The sequence below is a fragment of the Mesocricetus auratus genome, unplaced genomic scaffold (genome assembly GCF_017639785.1).
Source record: "Mesocricetus auratus isolate SY011 unplaced genomic scaffold, BCM_Maur_2.0 Super-Scaffold_15014, whole genome shotgun sequence".
NCBI classification, from domain to species: Eukaryota; Metazoa; Chordata; class Mammalia; order Rodentia; family Cricetidae; genus Mesocricetus; species Mesocricetus auratus.
In genome coordinates, this window is record NW_024429186.1 from 33767276 (window position 1) to 33784624 (window position 17349).

The following is a 17349-nucleotide window of genomic DNA, read 5'->3' on the forward strand; positions in this document are numbered from 1 at the left end:
GAGTCTGTCATTTCATCCAGGGCAGGGCCTAGGCCCTCCCCATGTGTCCAGGCTGAGAGAGCACCCCTCCATGTGGAATGGGCTCCAGAGGTTCATTCGTATGCCATGGTAAATACTGATCTACTACCCCAGAGATTGCCGAGGTCTCCTCACTGACACCACATTCAGGGGGTCTGGATCAGTCCCATGCTGGCCTCTCAGCCATCAGTCTGGGGTCCAAGAGCTCATCCTTGTCAGGTCAGCTGTCTCTGTGGGTTTCACCAGCATGGTCTTGATCCCTTTGCTCATCACTCCTCCCTCTCCGTCACTGGGTTTCTCCTATTCCCCCCCCCATATCTCAGTTTATTGTAGAGCTATACAGGACTTTTCTCACTTTGACTGCACCCCACCTGGGGAACTGGGCATGGCTTTCCTCCACCCCGCCCCCGATGGTTCTATAGAGAGGAGAAAGAGGGATGTTGGCAAGGCGTGGGGAGCTCCAAATGTCCACCAAGCAGCCTGGCAGCTCATGGTTCTTCTGACCAAATGGTATGTGTGAGGTCCTGCGGGGCGTGGGCTCCACAATGAAGGACTGAGCAGAAGAGGCTATGGTGACATCCTGATTATGACAGTCCCATCGGGATAAAAGAGCAGGGCATGGGCCCTACCTTACCCTTCTCACCCTCGATCCTCCTGCATCTGCTTCTTCCTGGCAAATTGCCAGATGCAGAATGAGGGTCCCCCTGAGAGAAGCAAGCTCTGGGGGTCATCCCCAGGCACGGGAGGAGCTGGGGACAGGAGTGACAAGCAGAAAGTCCACGGGGCATCTTTCAGCTGTATTCTCCAAAGGCAGATGGACCCAAGTTTGAATCCTGGATTTGTCATTTGGGAAGTCACATATCCTTTCCTAGACTCAGGTTCATTGCCTGTAGAATGGGATCCCTGCCTTGTGACCGGGGTAAGACTCTGGGTAGAAACTGGGGCTGCTCGATTGTCTGTAGTTATGATGCCCCCGGGGCCACCAGCAAATGCTGGGTGCTCTGATTTACGTCCCAGCTGAGGGAGTTGAGCTACAGAGAGAAGGGGCTGTGTGTCTGGGCCACAGGCAGACACTGGGAATGTGATGTGGCTTGTGGCTCCCAAGGCCTAGGCTTTGTCTCTTGGACACTCATCCCGTAATTGCCTTCAGTCGCTGCTTTCAGTCTCTGGGAACCACTGGCTCAGATACCCACTGCGTGCTCCAAGTTGGGCTGATGAAAATGTGCCAGAGTCATTAAGTTATCAGTAGGGAAGGCAGCCGCTTCTCCCCGGCAGGAAGGATTCTGCTGTCTGCTGCAGCCGGCTTTGTTCATACAAACTGCCAATCCCCCCACCTCCCCATCCAGCCCCAGATGACGACTGGAGTAGGACTAAGGGGGTTAGGGGACGTGCTGTCCCTGCTCTGGGACAACACTGACGGCATGCATAACTCAGCCTGGAGGTCCCATGTGGAGAACCCAGCTCTCGACCAGGAATGTGGGCAAAGCTATTTCTGCAGCTTGACAGATGGATCCGCCCCAGGGGGAACGAGAGAGAGGGAGGCAAGCCGGACTTCCCTTGTCACGGCCATTGCTCTCCACGTACGTGGTGCCAGGAACACAAAATCCAGGTGCTTGCTCGCCAAGGTGAAAAGAAGGACCTGGGGCTGTGTGCAGATGGGGCCGACTGGTCCCAGGGGGGATGGCTGCAGAGGTGTGTGACGCAGAGGAGCGGGCCCCAGGGAAGGAGACTGTACTGGGGAGATGGGGGCTCAGCCCTCGCTGCATGCCTCAGCAGTCCTGGGGCTTAGTCTGATTCCCTGCCTGCGACAGCTACTTCCAGAGTGGGATTGCTGACTTGATAAAAGGGGAGCAGATGGTGCCAATACTTTATTTTCAGAATGTTATTTTTCTCCTTACCTACTTTTCTACCCTCCACCATTAGCCCAGACTTCAGAGGAGAAACCGCCAGCTCCCTCCCTTTTGGGGTTTTATTGTCTTTGCCTTTGCCGAGTCCCTTTGATGGCAGTGGGGGACAGTGACAACTGACGATTGAGATGTACCATGGGCAGGATCCTCTTTTAAATCATCTCTCTTACAGGTGTGCTGTCACAGTGAGCCCCGTTTCAGAGAGGCTTAGCAGTTTACCCTAGATCAGGGAGTCAGCAGTTTCAGCCAGAGCCTAAACACACCCAGTTCATATGTCAATGCAGCTCCCCCTCCCCTTGACAAAACTGGCTAGGGTCGGAACAGCTGACCATACTGGACTGGTGACCAGTGAGTGGCCCTAGGTAGACTTCTGGGAATCTACTCTTGACTCGGCTGCTTGGGGCCTAGGTTTACCCTGGTAGATTTTAAGCTTGCAGTTGGAGTGAGTTATTCCCACATCTCCACTCCTAGATTTTCAGTGCAAGACAAGATCCAGAGGGACCAGAGAGAGAGAGAGAGAGAGAGAGAGACAGAGACAGAGACAGAGACAGAGACAGAGGAGAGAGAGTGCTCAATTGCTTGCCCTGAAAGCATGAGGACCTGAGTTTGATTTATGGAATCCATATAAAATGCTAGGTGTGGTAGTGTGTGCTGGTAATCTCAGCACTGGGCATACAGAGACATTCTGGGGGCTCACTGGCTATTCAATCTGCCCTATAGTGAGCTCCAGGTCGTTGAGTGTGTGCAAACACACACACATGTACACACACACACAGACACAGACACAGACACACACACACACACACACACACACACACAGCAATGAGGGGCCCTTGAGGAATCTCTAGGAAGTGTTTCAAGATGGTAGTCACAGAACATGAAACCCAGTTAAGAGGCTCTTTCTGATTGGCCAGATCACTTGCCTGTGAAGTTGGCCCTGAGTGTTTGGAGTGAAGACTGCCAAGTAGTATTAAAGGAGGAAGTCATTCGGCATCATCTGTAGCCTGTCTTAGGCAGTCAAAGCAGGACTAAAACACTTCCATTGAAGCATTGTACCCTGATTCCATTGCAATTCCATCAGAATAAATCAGACTCCGGACTTCCTCTATCACCCCGTGATGATGCCATTTGAAAGACTGAGTCTTAGAGTTAGCAGCTTTGTTTAGAGCTCAGTATTGTCTCCATTAACTCCAGTTCCTCCTAACTCTGCCATTCAAGCTGCCTCCCCACGACCCCCGCGCCTCCCTTCAGCCCATAACCTGCTCACAGATCCACCCTGATAAATCAGTACACCCCTCTCCTCATCCCGACATCCCCTTCTTCCTCCAGCTGCCCGTCTCCTCCTACAGCTCTGCAGGAAGGAGTAGTCTATTAGCCTTTGCCACTTCCTCATTTCCTGGGGCACGCCAGCCATCTGCATCTCATCCAGAAGGTCATAGATTATCGTCTTGCTGTGGTGGCCTCCTGGGGGCCATATGCAATGGTCGTCCCTGCCCAGTCTCCATCCCTTTTGGCCTTATTTAGTGCCCCTGCCTCTAAGCCTGAGTTTACTCCCTTTTCCAATAGGTGTACAAGTTACTGTTGCTGTCATCTGACACCACAGCCAAAGAAACTAACAGAAGCAAGGGTTTTTCTGGGCTTACAGTTCCAGAGGGTTATGAGTCCATCTTGACAGGGAATCATGGTAGCAGGTTGTAGGCATGGCAGCAGGAACAGGTGAGAACTCACATCTGGGACCACAAGTAGGAAGCAGAGAGAGTGAACCTGAGATGGCTTGAAGCTTTTAAACCTCAAAGCCCACCCACTGTTGACACAGTTCTTCCTGCAAGGCCACACCTCTTAGGCCTCCCAAACAGCACCAACAACTGGTGACCAAGTGTTCAAAGGCTGGAGACTATGGAGGGGGACACTCAAGTCACCACAACGGGGATGTGAGTTGCCATGAGCATGTTTACTTGTTGCACTCAGAGTCCCAGCCTAAGAGGAACACTCAGGAACTGATGGCAGGAGCTGTGGCTGGGGGCCTCGGTGCTGCTTCAGTCCTGAAACCCTCCTCCTGTGGAGTGTTCTCCCGACTCGCACGGGAATCTTTCTTAGCAATTTTAAAAAGGAATCTCGTGTTCCCAGGTTCTTTCCTGTGACCACCTCTGTTGTTCCTCTCCGCAGTTTCCCTTGGTGTGTAACGACACGGTACGACACAGTAACTTTCAGTGCCACTGTGCCTATAGCCCAGTCATGTCTCTTTCCATGAGAATAAAAGTACCATAGGCTAAACCCACTTTCTTTCTTTCTTAAGTTTGTTTATTCTCCCATATCCTAACAACTCATCCAAGTCAGGAACCTGGGAATCTTCATTACTTCCCTTAGCTGACATCCAAGTGCCCACCACAGTCGGACCCCATGCTGGCCACTGCAGATGTCCTATTTGTGAATGTACAGGGTCTGTCTCACTGGCTGCCTGTAGGAGTGATGTGGATTAGTCCCAGGGTCCCGATGATTGGCAGGACCTCCCTGGGGAAGGGCATTAGAACTATGAACTAAAGGGTGATTAGATGCTCATTGGGCAAACGGGTGGGGGCAGGCTAGGCAGAGGGTGGGTATGCTCAAAGGCTCTGTGCTGAGGAGGAAACTGCTGAAGAAATAAGAAGGAGGCAGGGCCTGGTGCCAGATGAGGCCAGGTTAGGTGGCGCACATCAGAGACAGCCGCGTTGGTTGGCGCCTTGGTGCATTCTAATGCCCTCTTCTACCAGAGTCTGTCTTGAACCCTCTCACAATAATTCATTTCCACCTATGAGGCCATCCATATTGTTTTTAAATCTATCAACAAGGCAGATAGTGTCCTGCCCCCTTCAAATTCATCTTATAAGCGGTATGCTAACATGTGAGGCAGATTAAGATGTTCTTCTGGCTAAGCTCCTCCCCCGGTCCCTCATTGTCAGGATGGAGTCAAGCCCAGAGACCTTTCTTGTTAGTTCCCTCAAACCCCCACCCCCACCCCCATTCTTTGCTGCAACTTTCTCAAATGGCTCCCAGTGCCCCTGAGGTGCTGGGTGGATGTGCTCTGGAGCCCAGGCGATGTCTTGTTCATCTCACGCTTTCCTGCGAGGGGTTCTTACTCTAGGAAGCCATCTCCCCCAGTTCAGGCCATCTGCTGCCCATCTCAGATACCCTTCTCAGCCAGCCACTCACATAGCCAGCCACATTCTGCCTCTCCCTTATAGGCATACACCTGGCTAGACTGAGAACTATTTGAGAAGAGGCATACTGGCCCCTTTGTCGCCACCCTTTTTGGTGCCTCTGGGCTAACATATATTAGCATTTAATAAATGCATTGTCGACTTGAGGGTCCAGTGATGAAGGAAGCACACTGTTCAAATGAGCCATAAAGGACGAGGCTCCATCACCCTGAGGCACTTTATGGAGGAGTCTGGCTTCCAGGACATCTCCCTGAACTCCCTGGATCTGGAACTTCTAGTGGCCAATCACATGCCTCAAGGTGGGCTCCACCCCACACCCACACACTGGGAGGGTAGGTAGGTCAAGTTGGTTAGAGTGAGGTCTTTTCAAGCTTCAGTGAGTTCCAGGATACTCTGAGTTCTCTGGTTTGCTGAGCAGATGGCTGGGTGCTCCCTTGATAGCTTGATCTAGGAGGGTGGGGTGGCACCTGAGAATTGCTTCAGTAACAAGTTCCCAGGTGATGCTGGCAGTGCTGGTCTGGGAGGCACATATTGAAAATCTGAGTTCTAGCAAAAGAATTTGTTGCCCATCACTGTCTGCAGTGTTAGGGGAGGAAGTATATGGTCTCACTTGGGTTTAGCTTGTAGGCTTAATTTAAGAGCCATAGTACGAGATTAGCGTGGGTAGATGTAGGCTTGTTTCCTCTCCTGACTCTTGTCTCTCCCACAAGTGCTTCTATGGCCATTCATCAGCCACTCAACAAATATGTTTTGTAGACCGTGCATGGCAGCCGATGAGGTAGAGTGGTGGATATCAGAGAAGCCAATAGGAAACCACCCTGAAGGGAAGACTGCGGGTATAGACAGGACCCTAAGTCAAGAAGCCCAGGGGAGGAGCAACTTCTTTGAAGGGTAGTGAGTTCCCATTCCTGGAGTCCCTGATCAGGGTATTAGTGGGAATAATATTAGTGGGTGGTCAGTCTAAGTGACTGTTAACATCTTGAAATTCTATGATTGAGAAAAAAAAAGCAATGGTGGACCCTACAATGCATAAAAGGTTACATTCCTAGAGCATACTCCATTTGGTCAAAGTATATTATTCATTTGATATCATGCACAGGGGTGCATCTGTGGAGGGTCCAGGCTGTCTTGTGCAAATACTGAAAGCTGCTCTACTCTGAATAGATGTGCATTCCTCAACAACAGCGTGTGGTGACTAAGTGCATTCATATCCAATGACCCTGTAATTTGTTGCTTATTGACCTTAGATCATTTAAAAGGTTAAATGGAAAAGCCACAAGCAGTCATAGAATATACCTCAGGGGCCTCTTTATGTCCTGCTTCCTAAGTCACATGGAACTCAGATGCAAGGTACCATTTTAGTTGAGAGAGAGAGAGAGAGAGAGAGAGAGAGAGAGAGAGAGAGAGAGAGAGAGAGAGAGAGAGAGAGGGGAGAGAGAAGAGATATTGAATTTATGGTTATTAGGTCACCAACTATTAGTTTCAAACACTTGTCAAGGAAGTCTAACCAAATGCCAGATTCACACAGCATGGTTAGAGGGATCAAAGTTTCTCTTGGGTCCAAACCTTAAGATGTGATAAATAAGACTGGTGTCTCTTGTCCATTACCTACCATTTATTGAACATCTATTATGTTGGACTGGATGAGATTCTTTACAAATACTATTTATGATCTTTTAATTAACCCCCAAAGTAAGTATTATGTTTCCATTTCCAAAGAAAAGACACAGAGAGCTTATGTATTTTGTCCAATTTCACATAGCAAAATTTGCCCATTCATTTTTTGGAAGTTGACATAACTAGAAAATTGAACCCTGATAAAGATAGTTCAAAAATTACAGCTCTACGAGTCTGAGTTCAGGTGCAATATTATCAAGTTGAATCCAGCATGATATCAAATGAATAATATACTCTGACCAAATGGAGTATGCTCTAGGAATGTAAGAATTGTTCAATAACAGGAAATATTAGGAAACCAACCTAATTCAACATATCCACAAACCAAAGAAACACATGTATTAGAGACACTTAAAGGGCAGTTGATAAAACTCTCCTATAATAAGACTCTAAGACAGTAATAATAGGAACTTCTAAAACTTAATAAAGGCTAAAAATTAGCTAGATCCAACTTCATATTCTGCCATTTTAAACTATTGTCCTGGCTATTACTCAAAATGAGTTATGCTACTTAGACGTAGTTTACTTAAAAAAGGGAGAGAGGAGATGGTGCTCTCTACTTTTGCCAAGCCCAGGAGAATATGACAGGAAAAGACAAGCTGTGAGAAGTCCTTATGGCAGAATCAACTGCTCTTCTCATAGAATAAGGGTCACAGCCATTGAATTTGGTGGCCTAGAACTGGGATTTGAACCCAGGTCTGATGCTAAAGGCCTGCTCTTCCTCACTATGAAGGGTCTGTGCTCTCTGGTGCCAGTGATCTGGGAGGAGGGAGAGTCCCTCAGAACCAGCCTATCCTCCAGTGCTCAGCAGAGACTGTCAGGCTTGGCCTGCTTGGGGGGAGAGGAGGATGAGTATCTGGGGGGAGAGGAGGATGAGTATCTGCAGGGGGAGAGGAGGATGAACATGGTGGGGGGAGAGGAGGATGAACATGGTGGGGGGGAGAGGAGGATGAGTATCTGGGGTCACAGTTTCACTGTGAAGACCTTGAAGCCTCTGTTCTTGGCCTGGGGTCTGGGTTGAGTGTGGTGAGGCACAGCTGGTGGTCTGGCCCGAGGTCACTTTGCCTGCCTTTTGCTCTCTATACCCTGAGCATCCAGTGTACTGAGTCACCCCCTTTATTCTCACCTCTAAGATGACATATTAGTGTTACTAGTTGCCTCTTGTCTCAAGCTGTCTCATTTGAGACAGGTCTAGGGTGCCAGAAGCTAATTGGAGCATTGAGGTCACAAGCACTTGGCTGCTGTAGCCATCAGGATGCCTCAGTCTCATTGTGTTTGTGGTGAGAGTAGAGCATATTCTGCTGGCATAAATCATAGGATGGTACATGGAGAATTTGCTACTGTGTACAGAGTCAGCCGCAGAGCAACGGATGGCGCACTGCAGAGGAATCCAGGAGACCTGGGTTCTGGTGGCTCTTTCAAAGTTGTGTTCCCTGTCACTTAGTGCTGCTGGGCCTCATTTACCTCATCGGTGACTGAAGACATTGGACTGGATAGGCTTCCAGTGATAGTTGCAAAGTTACGCTGATAATACCCCCTTCTGTGTGTTCAGTACCATTTGAAGTTCCTCGTTAGGGCTGGGAGTGTGGCTCAGTGACGAAGCACTTGCCTAGCATACCTAGCGCCATAACAAACGCACAATCAAACAGCGCTTGCCTAAGTGCTCTTTGCTGTGTGTCATTAATGAGTTAGTGCTGCTATCATTCCCATCCTGTATCTAAAGCAACGGAGACGCACAGTAGTTCGCTGACTTGCCCAGGGTCTCCCAGGCAGAATGGTAGAGCTTACACAACCCTCAGTGTCTGTGCGCTTGTACCTCCTGCGAACACAAGCCACGTGGTTACAGTGGTGAGGGTCTGAGGGTGGGAGGTACCTTTAAGGGGAAACCTGGCTCTGGTGTGGACAGCTGGGGACTGTTGCCCTGAAGTGTGGGAGAGTGGCCACAGAAGTTACTCACATTGTCCACCGTTTCTTCTCTTTTCCTCTCTAGTCTGTGGCAAACGCTACAAGAACCGGCCGGGGCTCAGCTACCACTACGCTCACACTCACCTGGCCAGCGAGGAGGGAGATGAAGCCCAAGGCCAGGACACCCGGTCCCCGCCCAACCACAGAAATGAGAACCACAGGCGTGAGTCCCTGCTTGTAGTGTTGGGGAGTCAGGGATGGGGTAGGTAGCGCGTGGGCGAGTGATCTTTTCTTTCCACTCTGGTACCTTCTGGCAGTAACAGTTGATGGGGCTTGGTGTTCTGCAGAAAATTGATTCCTAAGCTCAGCCAGCCACCACACCTATGGCTGAGCTGAGCAACCAGCTAAGAGTAAGCAGGTCAGAGCGCATGTGAGCAGCCTTGTCTCCAGATGGAGGTGGGTGTAGATGTCCAGCAGAAGGGGAGTGTCCTCACCTGGCCACTGTCACATGCCAGACCTGTCCATCATTTCCCTCGGCTGCAGAAGAGCCACTCACAGCGGTTGGATTGTCTGTTGTTTTCTGGCTGATATTGCTCTCATTTTCCTGTATGGGTCACTTCTTTGGGTACAGAGCTCTCCCGCCATCTGGATGGATACATCACTTGGGATGACAGTTGGCTCTGAAGACTCAAAGTGATCCTGCAGTTTTGTTTCTATTTTTTCTCTCTTTCCTCAACTTGAAGGTATGTCTAGGAATCAAAAGGGGGCTAGGCATTCTCTACTTGACTGGCTCTCTCCCATCCATTGTGGTTTCTGGAACCATGAGCACAACCCCTGGCTAAGACTTTTGTTTAGTTTCGTGTGTGGTTCTTCCTGGCCTGTGCCCCATGTTCACTGGTCATGCTGCCACAGTGTGCTGTGGCTGGCACAACAAAATACCTCAGGCCAGGAGTCTTAAACTACAGCAATTAATTTCCCATGCTTCTGGAGGCGGGAGAAGCCCGGGTCAAGGCACTGTCAGTGTTGGCTTCCAGATACCCTTCTGGCTGTCCTCAGGTGGTTCTGCCCTGTTCTCTGTGTACACACATGTTCTGGGGTCTCTTCTTATAAGGTCACCAGGAAGACTTGATCAAGACCCTCCCTAATAGCTGCATTGTGTGTGTGTGTGTGCGCGCGCACACGTGTGTGTCTGTCTGTCACACTTGCATGTACTCTCAGTTGGTTTTCACCTTAGTTTTTGAGACCAAGTCTCTCACTGAACATGGAATTGACTAATTTGGCAAGACTAGCTGTGGAGACCTCCAGAGGTCACTTGTCTCTGCCTCACCAGCTCTGGGATTATAGGTGCATGCAACTATTTCCATCTTTGTGCATGGGTGTTGGTGGGGGCATCTAAACTCAGGTCCTTCTGTCTTCATGACAACCACTTTACCAGCTGAGCTGTCTCCCCACTTCCAATGGCCTCACTTAACAAACTCTACCTCTTCATTTACTTTTTCTCCTCCTCTTGCTCTCCTTCTTAGGATTTATTTTCACCTTAAATCATGTGTGTCCGTGTGTATGGGTACATGAGTGCAGTGCTTATGGAGGCCAGAAGAGGGCACCAGATCCCTGAAACTGGATTTACAGGTGGTTGTGAGCTATCCTATGTAAGCTCTGAAAACTGAGCAAGAACAGTGCACTCTCATAACCACTGAGCCATCTCTCCAGCACTTTGATTACTTCTTTATCAATCTCTAGCTTGAATAGAACCAAATGCCAAAGTACTAGAGGTTAAGCTTCAATATAGGAGTTTAGAGTTGGGGAAAATGCATCCTGTGACATTAATTTGTTTCCAACTTCTAGGGTTCAAGCTTTTAATGTGACAGACCCCCGTTTTCTCACCTCCTATTGCCATCTGGGCAGAATCTGGGAAGCAGGGCTGGAGGAGGAGGGTGGCGTCACTCTTTCTGCACCAGATCCTGAGTATCTATGACACCCAGCTCTCTGCCTGCCCTTTGGGAGAGCTTGCCTTTTTTGTCAGTGTAGAAACCTGTCTGTACTGAGGCAGCTGGCAATGCCAATTTCCTTTCTTTCCTCTTTCCTTTCTCTGGTCTAAGTGTCTAGGAAGTCACAGGAGCTGTGACCTCCTACCAGGAAGCGGCTGGAAATGATCTTTGGTTTTAGGTGTTATTTGGAAAGCATAGATTAGTGATTTGTCCTCTCTCCAAAGTGTCTGTTAGCTTTCTTTCTCGCTCCTCCAGTGCTAGCCTATCTCTGGCATCTCCCCAATGCCCGGCCATTTGTTACCGTGTCCCGGCCTCCTATTTTACAGTGCTTTGATGGCTTCTCCTTGGAGCTGTGTTTTCCACACTTCTCCTGTAGTGTCCATAGTGAGCGGTGGTTTTGCACACACGTGTATATATGTGTGTACGTATACAAAGCCTTGGCAACAACAGTAAGCGGAAGGAGACAGTCTCTTCCTCAGCCATTCCTGAGGTCACCTCCAAGTAGACTTTTGTGACCAGCACTGATATATATTCTTTGCTGTCTTTACCAGGATCTCAAAGGTGAAATTACCAGTGGGCATTTGTGTCCTACTTAGGTGTTGTCCCTGAGAGATCACACGGGCTTGCTTAGTAGAGAAACTGTACCTTTTCTTTTCATACACGGAGATACATCCCATGCCTGTCTTCATCACCGTGGGCTTGTGGGCCAGCAACATGCTGCAGCTCCTCCTCATCCTCCTTCCCTTTTCACCCTGCTGATGAGACACAGGCTTCTTCACCAAGCATCATTTGACGGACCATAAAGGAATAGCCATATGTGGGCTAATCCAGATCCTCCTCAGACAAAGACAGTTCCAGAATCCTCAGAAACACCCCTTTATTTTAATAATAATTATTATTTTTGTGGCGTCTTGCCCTAACTTCTTTTCTGCAAACTCCGTGCCCAGCCCCGATTTCACCCACAGGGAAGTGGGCACAGTAGACAAGCTCTTGGTGTCTGGAGAAGCCACCTTCCCTTAGCCCCGGTTTCTCTGCACAAACCCAGTGGCAGCTGCTCGCCCTGGCTTCTGTGGGTCACACACACTACCGATCTGCTTGCTGCTCCGAATGTGTGCTCTGTTTCCTCCCACATGCCCCTGGTGAGCAGGCCCCCGTCACTTTCCTGTGAGCACTAATTGCTGGCATCATTAATACCCAGTCATTAGCTGCTCTCACTGTTTGGGGTTTGGAGTGGGCTCCCATCCACACTGCCCCTAAATGCCACCGGGGCTGCGGGGCTGCGCGGAGAACTGAATGTGACAGCTCAGCAGCATCCCTGAGGGCTCAGCTTCATGGTCCTCCCCCAGCCAGGCTTCCAGATCGAGGGAGGGAGGCGGCAGAGCCTAATCCAGGAGGCTAATCTGCGGCTCCCCCAGGAGAAAGTCTGGATGCTGGCAGGAGGAAATGCTGACGTTCCCTTTAGTAGAGCTGCCGGGTGACCAGGCTGCGGTCACAGGAAAAGGGCCCCACAGATGCAGGAGTATGCAGGCCTGCAGGCAACTGGCTCACACCACCCGCAGCCATTGAGACCTTTTGGCTTCGGTACTCCTGCTGTCCCTTGCTCCATGTCCTTCAATTGTGGCCTCAGCAGAGCCCATGGCTCATCCCCATACCTGCCCCTTTTTAACAGAAAGGGTGGAGTGGCCAGCGGGAGTCAGCACTGACCTTCCCTTTCCCCAGCCCTTGCTGCCCTGAGCTGCCAGCTCAGCAGTCAACTGCAACCCCTGTTGTCCTCCTGCCCCTCCCAGAGGATGCATTCCGCCTTTGTTCCTCTCTCCCACTCTGTTCATTTCTGTGTTTCTTTCCTGTAGACTTGCCTCCTGAGCTCTCTCTGTGTTTGAGTCTCGCTACCTCAATGACAGATGAGTAGCTAGGGATGCTTGGAACTTAGACAGACCTCCCTCCTGAGAAGAGATGACCTTTCTTATGGGGTCTTCCTCCTTTGGGCTACTGTCCTTTCCCCCCAGATGAGGCTGGGTCTTCTTTTCCCCTCAGTTTCTCTTACCACCGTCACCTATATGTAGCTATGCCTAATATAGCTATGGGTATACATGAATACAAGGAGGGATGGCTTGATCAGGACTCTGAGTGTGAGTGACATTCAGTCACTCTCTGCTGTGACTCTTTCAGAGCAAATTTAGTTAGCAAGATTAACATTCAAGATCTCAACAACTCAGGTCCACAAAAAATTTAAAAAAATATTTTAAAATTCCCTTTGCTATCTCTGCACACTGGAATCTACTACAAATGTTGTTTTTTGGGGGTAGGGATGAGATCAAAGTCTTGAATTTAAGCAGAAACACGATGTAAATAAATTTGTGCTGTCCATTCATTCATTTTTGGATTCAACCATCTATCCATGTATCTATCCACCCACCCACCATCCATCCACCCATCCACCCATCCACCCACCCACCCACCCATCCATCCATCCATCCATCCATCCATCCATCCATCCCCCCATCCATTCACACATCTATCTATCCCATGTTTGGTGCCCATGCACCAAGTACCAAGGCTAAGAAGCAGAGGTGTGAATAAGATTTGGCCTCATCTTTGAGGAGCTCAGTGTCTTGGGTGGGTGTGCGTAGTGGATCATGTACAAAGGATGAATTTACCTAAGGCTCAGAGTCACTTTATGTGTTCTATGTCATGTGGCAGGGCTGCTCTGGGTGTGGCACTAGCCTTACTTGCTGACCCACTGGACAAGGAGATTCTCAAACTCCACCAGCAGAGAGTCCCAGGGTAGTAATCAACACGAAAGGGTGTTCTGGTGTGCGCTAAAGCTTAAGGATCACTGCATTGTGAGGTTTTGAAAGCATTCTCTATGGAGGGGTTGTTCAGTTTGGCCCTTGAAAAACAAGGAAGAATGTTCAGGAGGGAGAAACACCAGGTTTCAGAATGGATGCAGGCAAGGAGGCAAGGAGGTCTGCAACAGAATGGCCACATTCATAGAGTTGATAGCAGCCAATCGCATGGTAGTGTTGAAGTCAGGGATGAATGAGACAAGAGTCCACAATTGAAGGCGTCTTCTGTATCATGTTGCAGAGTCTTTATTCTATGGAACCACCAGAGCTACTCCTAGAAGGAAAGAGAGGACTTAAAAAGAAGCCCATTTTATTTAATAACTCTTATTTAAAAGCACAAATAGATGTGTGCTTTCTAACCAAACTTGGTGTTCTTAGAAGGAAATATTTTAAAATACTGCTCTATAAAATTAATCTCAAGTTTGTTTTTCAGGCCCATGTAATTGAAGTTGGGGTGTCCTAGGTCCCTGGAGGCCAGACTCCTGTGCAGTGGTCACATGTTGGTTCAAAATTAAGCTTCCCTTTCTGTCACTCTTGAGAGGAAAATGCCCAGAGCTAGTCAGCTGTTGAGGGCAGGGTGTACTTCGTGGAACTATATAGGGAGAGCCAAATTGATTAAGGGTAATGTCTGCTGATTAGATAATCTGGAAATTAGTCTGATAATGTGCAAATTATCTAAGAGCAGTACATGATGTCATTGCCACACTGCTGGGAAAAGTCTAGCAGATGTTTGTCTTCTGATATGCTTGTCCTCTGTCATAGGCCCAGGGGCAGCTAGCACAGGCTTCAGGAAATGAAGAACATTTTGGAAATGTGCTTGGAAATCCTGGGTATATCTAAAAGGTGTCCGAAAAGCAATACAATCGCATTTAGTCTATTACTTAGAGGACTTGGTACTGGTCTGTCAGTCCTGGGTATAGAGGTGATGAGGCAAAGCCAGGCCCATGGCTCGCTTTGAATGGAAGTCATCTACTTCTCCTCTCCTACTTTCCCAAAGAGCAAATCTGACAACTAGCAACAGATGGTCTTCTGCTAAGTTATGATTTACATGGTTTTCAGGCCACAAAGCAAGAAGCCTGAGGGGTTGCTTGGGTCCTTGGCGGTGTAAGTACCCAGAGGTCATTTCTCAGCTCTTTGGCTGAGAGGATGGCAATGGGGTTGGAATTGATGGATCCAGGGTGTGATCCTTGACCTTGTCAAACTCCTACCCACTGCTCTGGGAATGTGGATCAGCTACTGACACCTCCGTCTCTTTAGTTGTCTTATCTGTAACACGGCAATAACCACCCTAGCCTCATGGGCTTGCCGTGTGTCGTCAGTGAGATGAAGGGGTCTGGGAGTGGCACCAAGCCTGTTCACTGTGAGTCGTCACATTCCATTCCTGTCCTATCCGGACCAGCAGAGCATGTCTGTGACCACACATGGTTAATCTGAGTCAGGCACTCTATCCGAGGCAACGTGAGGGGACTTTTCTGACGTTCTGATGCTAACTGCCCTTGAGGACTCCTTGGCACCCATGGAAATTATCAGAGCTTGACCTGACCCCAGCATATTCTTTGCTAAATCTTAGACATGGTGCTGATTCTTCTGTCTAGGCACAACCCAAGTATTTATGGAACCCTTGCTGTATGTATGCCCAGCTGTGGGGATGTATATAACCAGGCCTCCCAACTGGAATGACATATGGTCATTGTCTTAGTTAGAGTTTCTATTGTTGTGAAGAGACACCATAACCATGACAGCCCTTAAAAAGTAAAATGTTTAATTGGGGCTGGCTTACAGTTCAGGGGTTCAGTCCATCATGGTCGTGTCGAGAAGCATGGTGGCATCCAGGCAGACATGGTACTGGAGAAGGAGCTGAGATCTCCACATCTTCATCTGCAGGCAGCAGCAGGAGACACTGTGTCCCACACTAGACATAGCTTGAGCATATGAGACCTCAAAGCCTGCACCCACAGTGACACACTTCCTCTAACAAGGCCACACCTCCTAATAGTGCCACTCCCTATGGGTCAAGCATTCAAACACATGAGTCTAATGGGGGCCACACCTATTCAAACCACCACAGTCATTGCCCTTGGAGAACTTTTAGGGTAATTGGGGAATAAAATGGGTGCATGAAACCTGGCAAGAGAAAGAAGTGACATGGAACCTGGTCAAGGGTGCCCTCCTGTATTCACCTGGTCACTTTCCTGGGGCTGACTGTCCACATGCTGACTTTGTGTGAGCCTCTATGATTTCTCTCACATTTCTGTCGTCACTATATAGAATGTTCAGGATTGAGGAATTCTACAGACCAAGCAGCATTGGTGACAACAGTAACACTTGCTAGCAGATCTTGAGAGTCTCAGACATAGTACTCAGCCTTCTATGCTTAGCTCCTTCACTTGCTAACAATGACCCTACAACGGAGGTGCTGTCTTGCCCGGAAACACATGGAGACCAGGTGACATTCCTGTGGATGCGTCACAAATGTAGACGCAGAGTTCACCTCTGTCTCTTGAGAAAGCTTACTTATTTAGGCCTTTGATTTTCTTTCTGCTTAATCAGAGATGAAATGATTTTTGCATGCAGGAGATGAAAAGGGGAAAGAAATGATGGACAATCTGTTAGGTACCTGGCAGTTTTCACACATCGTCTCAGGTAACGCTCACAAGTCCAAGCGGCATGTGCTAGAATTCTCATTTTACAGAGGAGAAAAATGGAGGGTCAGAGAGGGCTGAGAAACTCATCTCCAATACACAGCGAGTTGGAAAGCTGAGGTGTGGATGGCTAAGACACCATTCAGCTCTGTCAGGACAATGGGATCCCAAGTGTTGGGTCCCAGACCCAGGCTCCTGGATCTTTACCATGGAAGTACTCATGATGTCCCTTTTCATCTGTTAGCTAGCTGTCAAATGCATCTTATTACACAGTAGGTTTTCAGAATCGATGAATGCATTATTAACAGGTCACATCTTTGTTAGCATGTGCTGCCTATTAGCTTGTGTCTTAGTTAGGTTTCTAGTTCTGTGATAAAATACCATACCAAAAAGAGCTTGGGAGGAGATGGTTTATTTCATCTTACATTTTTAATTAACGTTCCATTGCTGAGGGAAATCAGGGCAGGAATTCAGGCAGGGCAGGACCCTGGAGGCAGGAACTGAAGCAGAGGCCATGGATGCGTGGCATTCTCCTCATGGCTTGCTCAGTCTTCTTTTTTATAATGCTGAGGACCACCAGCCCAGGTGTGGTCTAGTGATCTAGGCCCTCCCATATCAATCAGCAATTAAGAAAATGCACCAAAGCCTTGCCCACAGGCCAGTCTGGTGGGGGCATTTTCTCCATTGGTATTCTCTCTTCCAAAATGACTCTAGCTTGTGTCAACTTGACATAAAAACTAATCAGCACAGTTTGCTTTCTGTTGCTGTGGTAAAACACGGACTGAAACCGATTTGGGGAACAAAGGGTTTATTTTAGCTTGTAAGTTAGAGACCATCTTTGAGAATGATGCTGAGGTAGGAACTCAAGGGAACACTTTAAGCAGACATTGAAGTGGAGACTAAGGAATTCTGCTTACTGGCTTGCACTCTCTGACTTGCTCAGCTACCTTTCTTGGACAATCCATGCATTCCTGCCTAGGGATGGCACTGCCCACAGTGGACTGGCTTTCCTACGTCAACAGCAGTCAAGAAAATGCCTTAGGCCAATCTCACGGAGGCAATTCCTTAGTGAAGGATCCCTCTTGATTAGCCATCAAAGACTACCATATCAGAGTCCTGGGCTGAGTGGCTTAAACAACAGAAATTGATGTCTTACAGTACCAGAGACA

At 48.7% G+C, this 17349-nt stretch overlaps 1 protein-coding gene across 4 annotated transcripts in view; it reads left to right on the forward strand.

Moving 5' to 3' along the window:
• The window catches only part of Dpf3 (double PHD fingers 3), a 262723-nt gene that overhangs the window by 181390 nt on the left and 63984 nt on the right, over positions 1-17349 (forward strand). For all 4 annotated transcript variants that reach the window (XR_005876221.1, XM_021228767.2, XM_040742790.1 and 1 more), the window contains exon 7: positions 8790-8927. Coding sequence is in view for 3 of the 4 variants with exons in the window: in XM_021228767.2 (XP_021084426.1) it covers positions 8790-8927 (138 nt within the window). In the remaining variant the exon portion in view is untranslated. The remainder of the gene's footprint in view (positions 1-8789; positions 8928-17349) is intronic.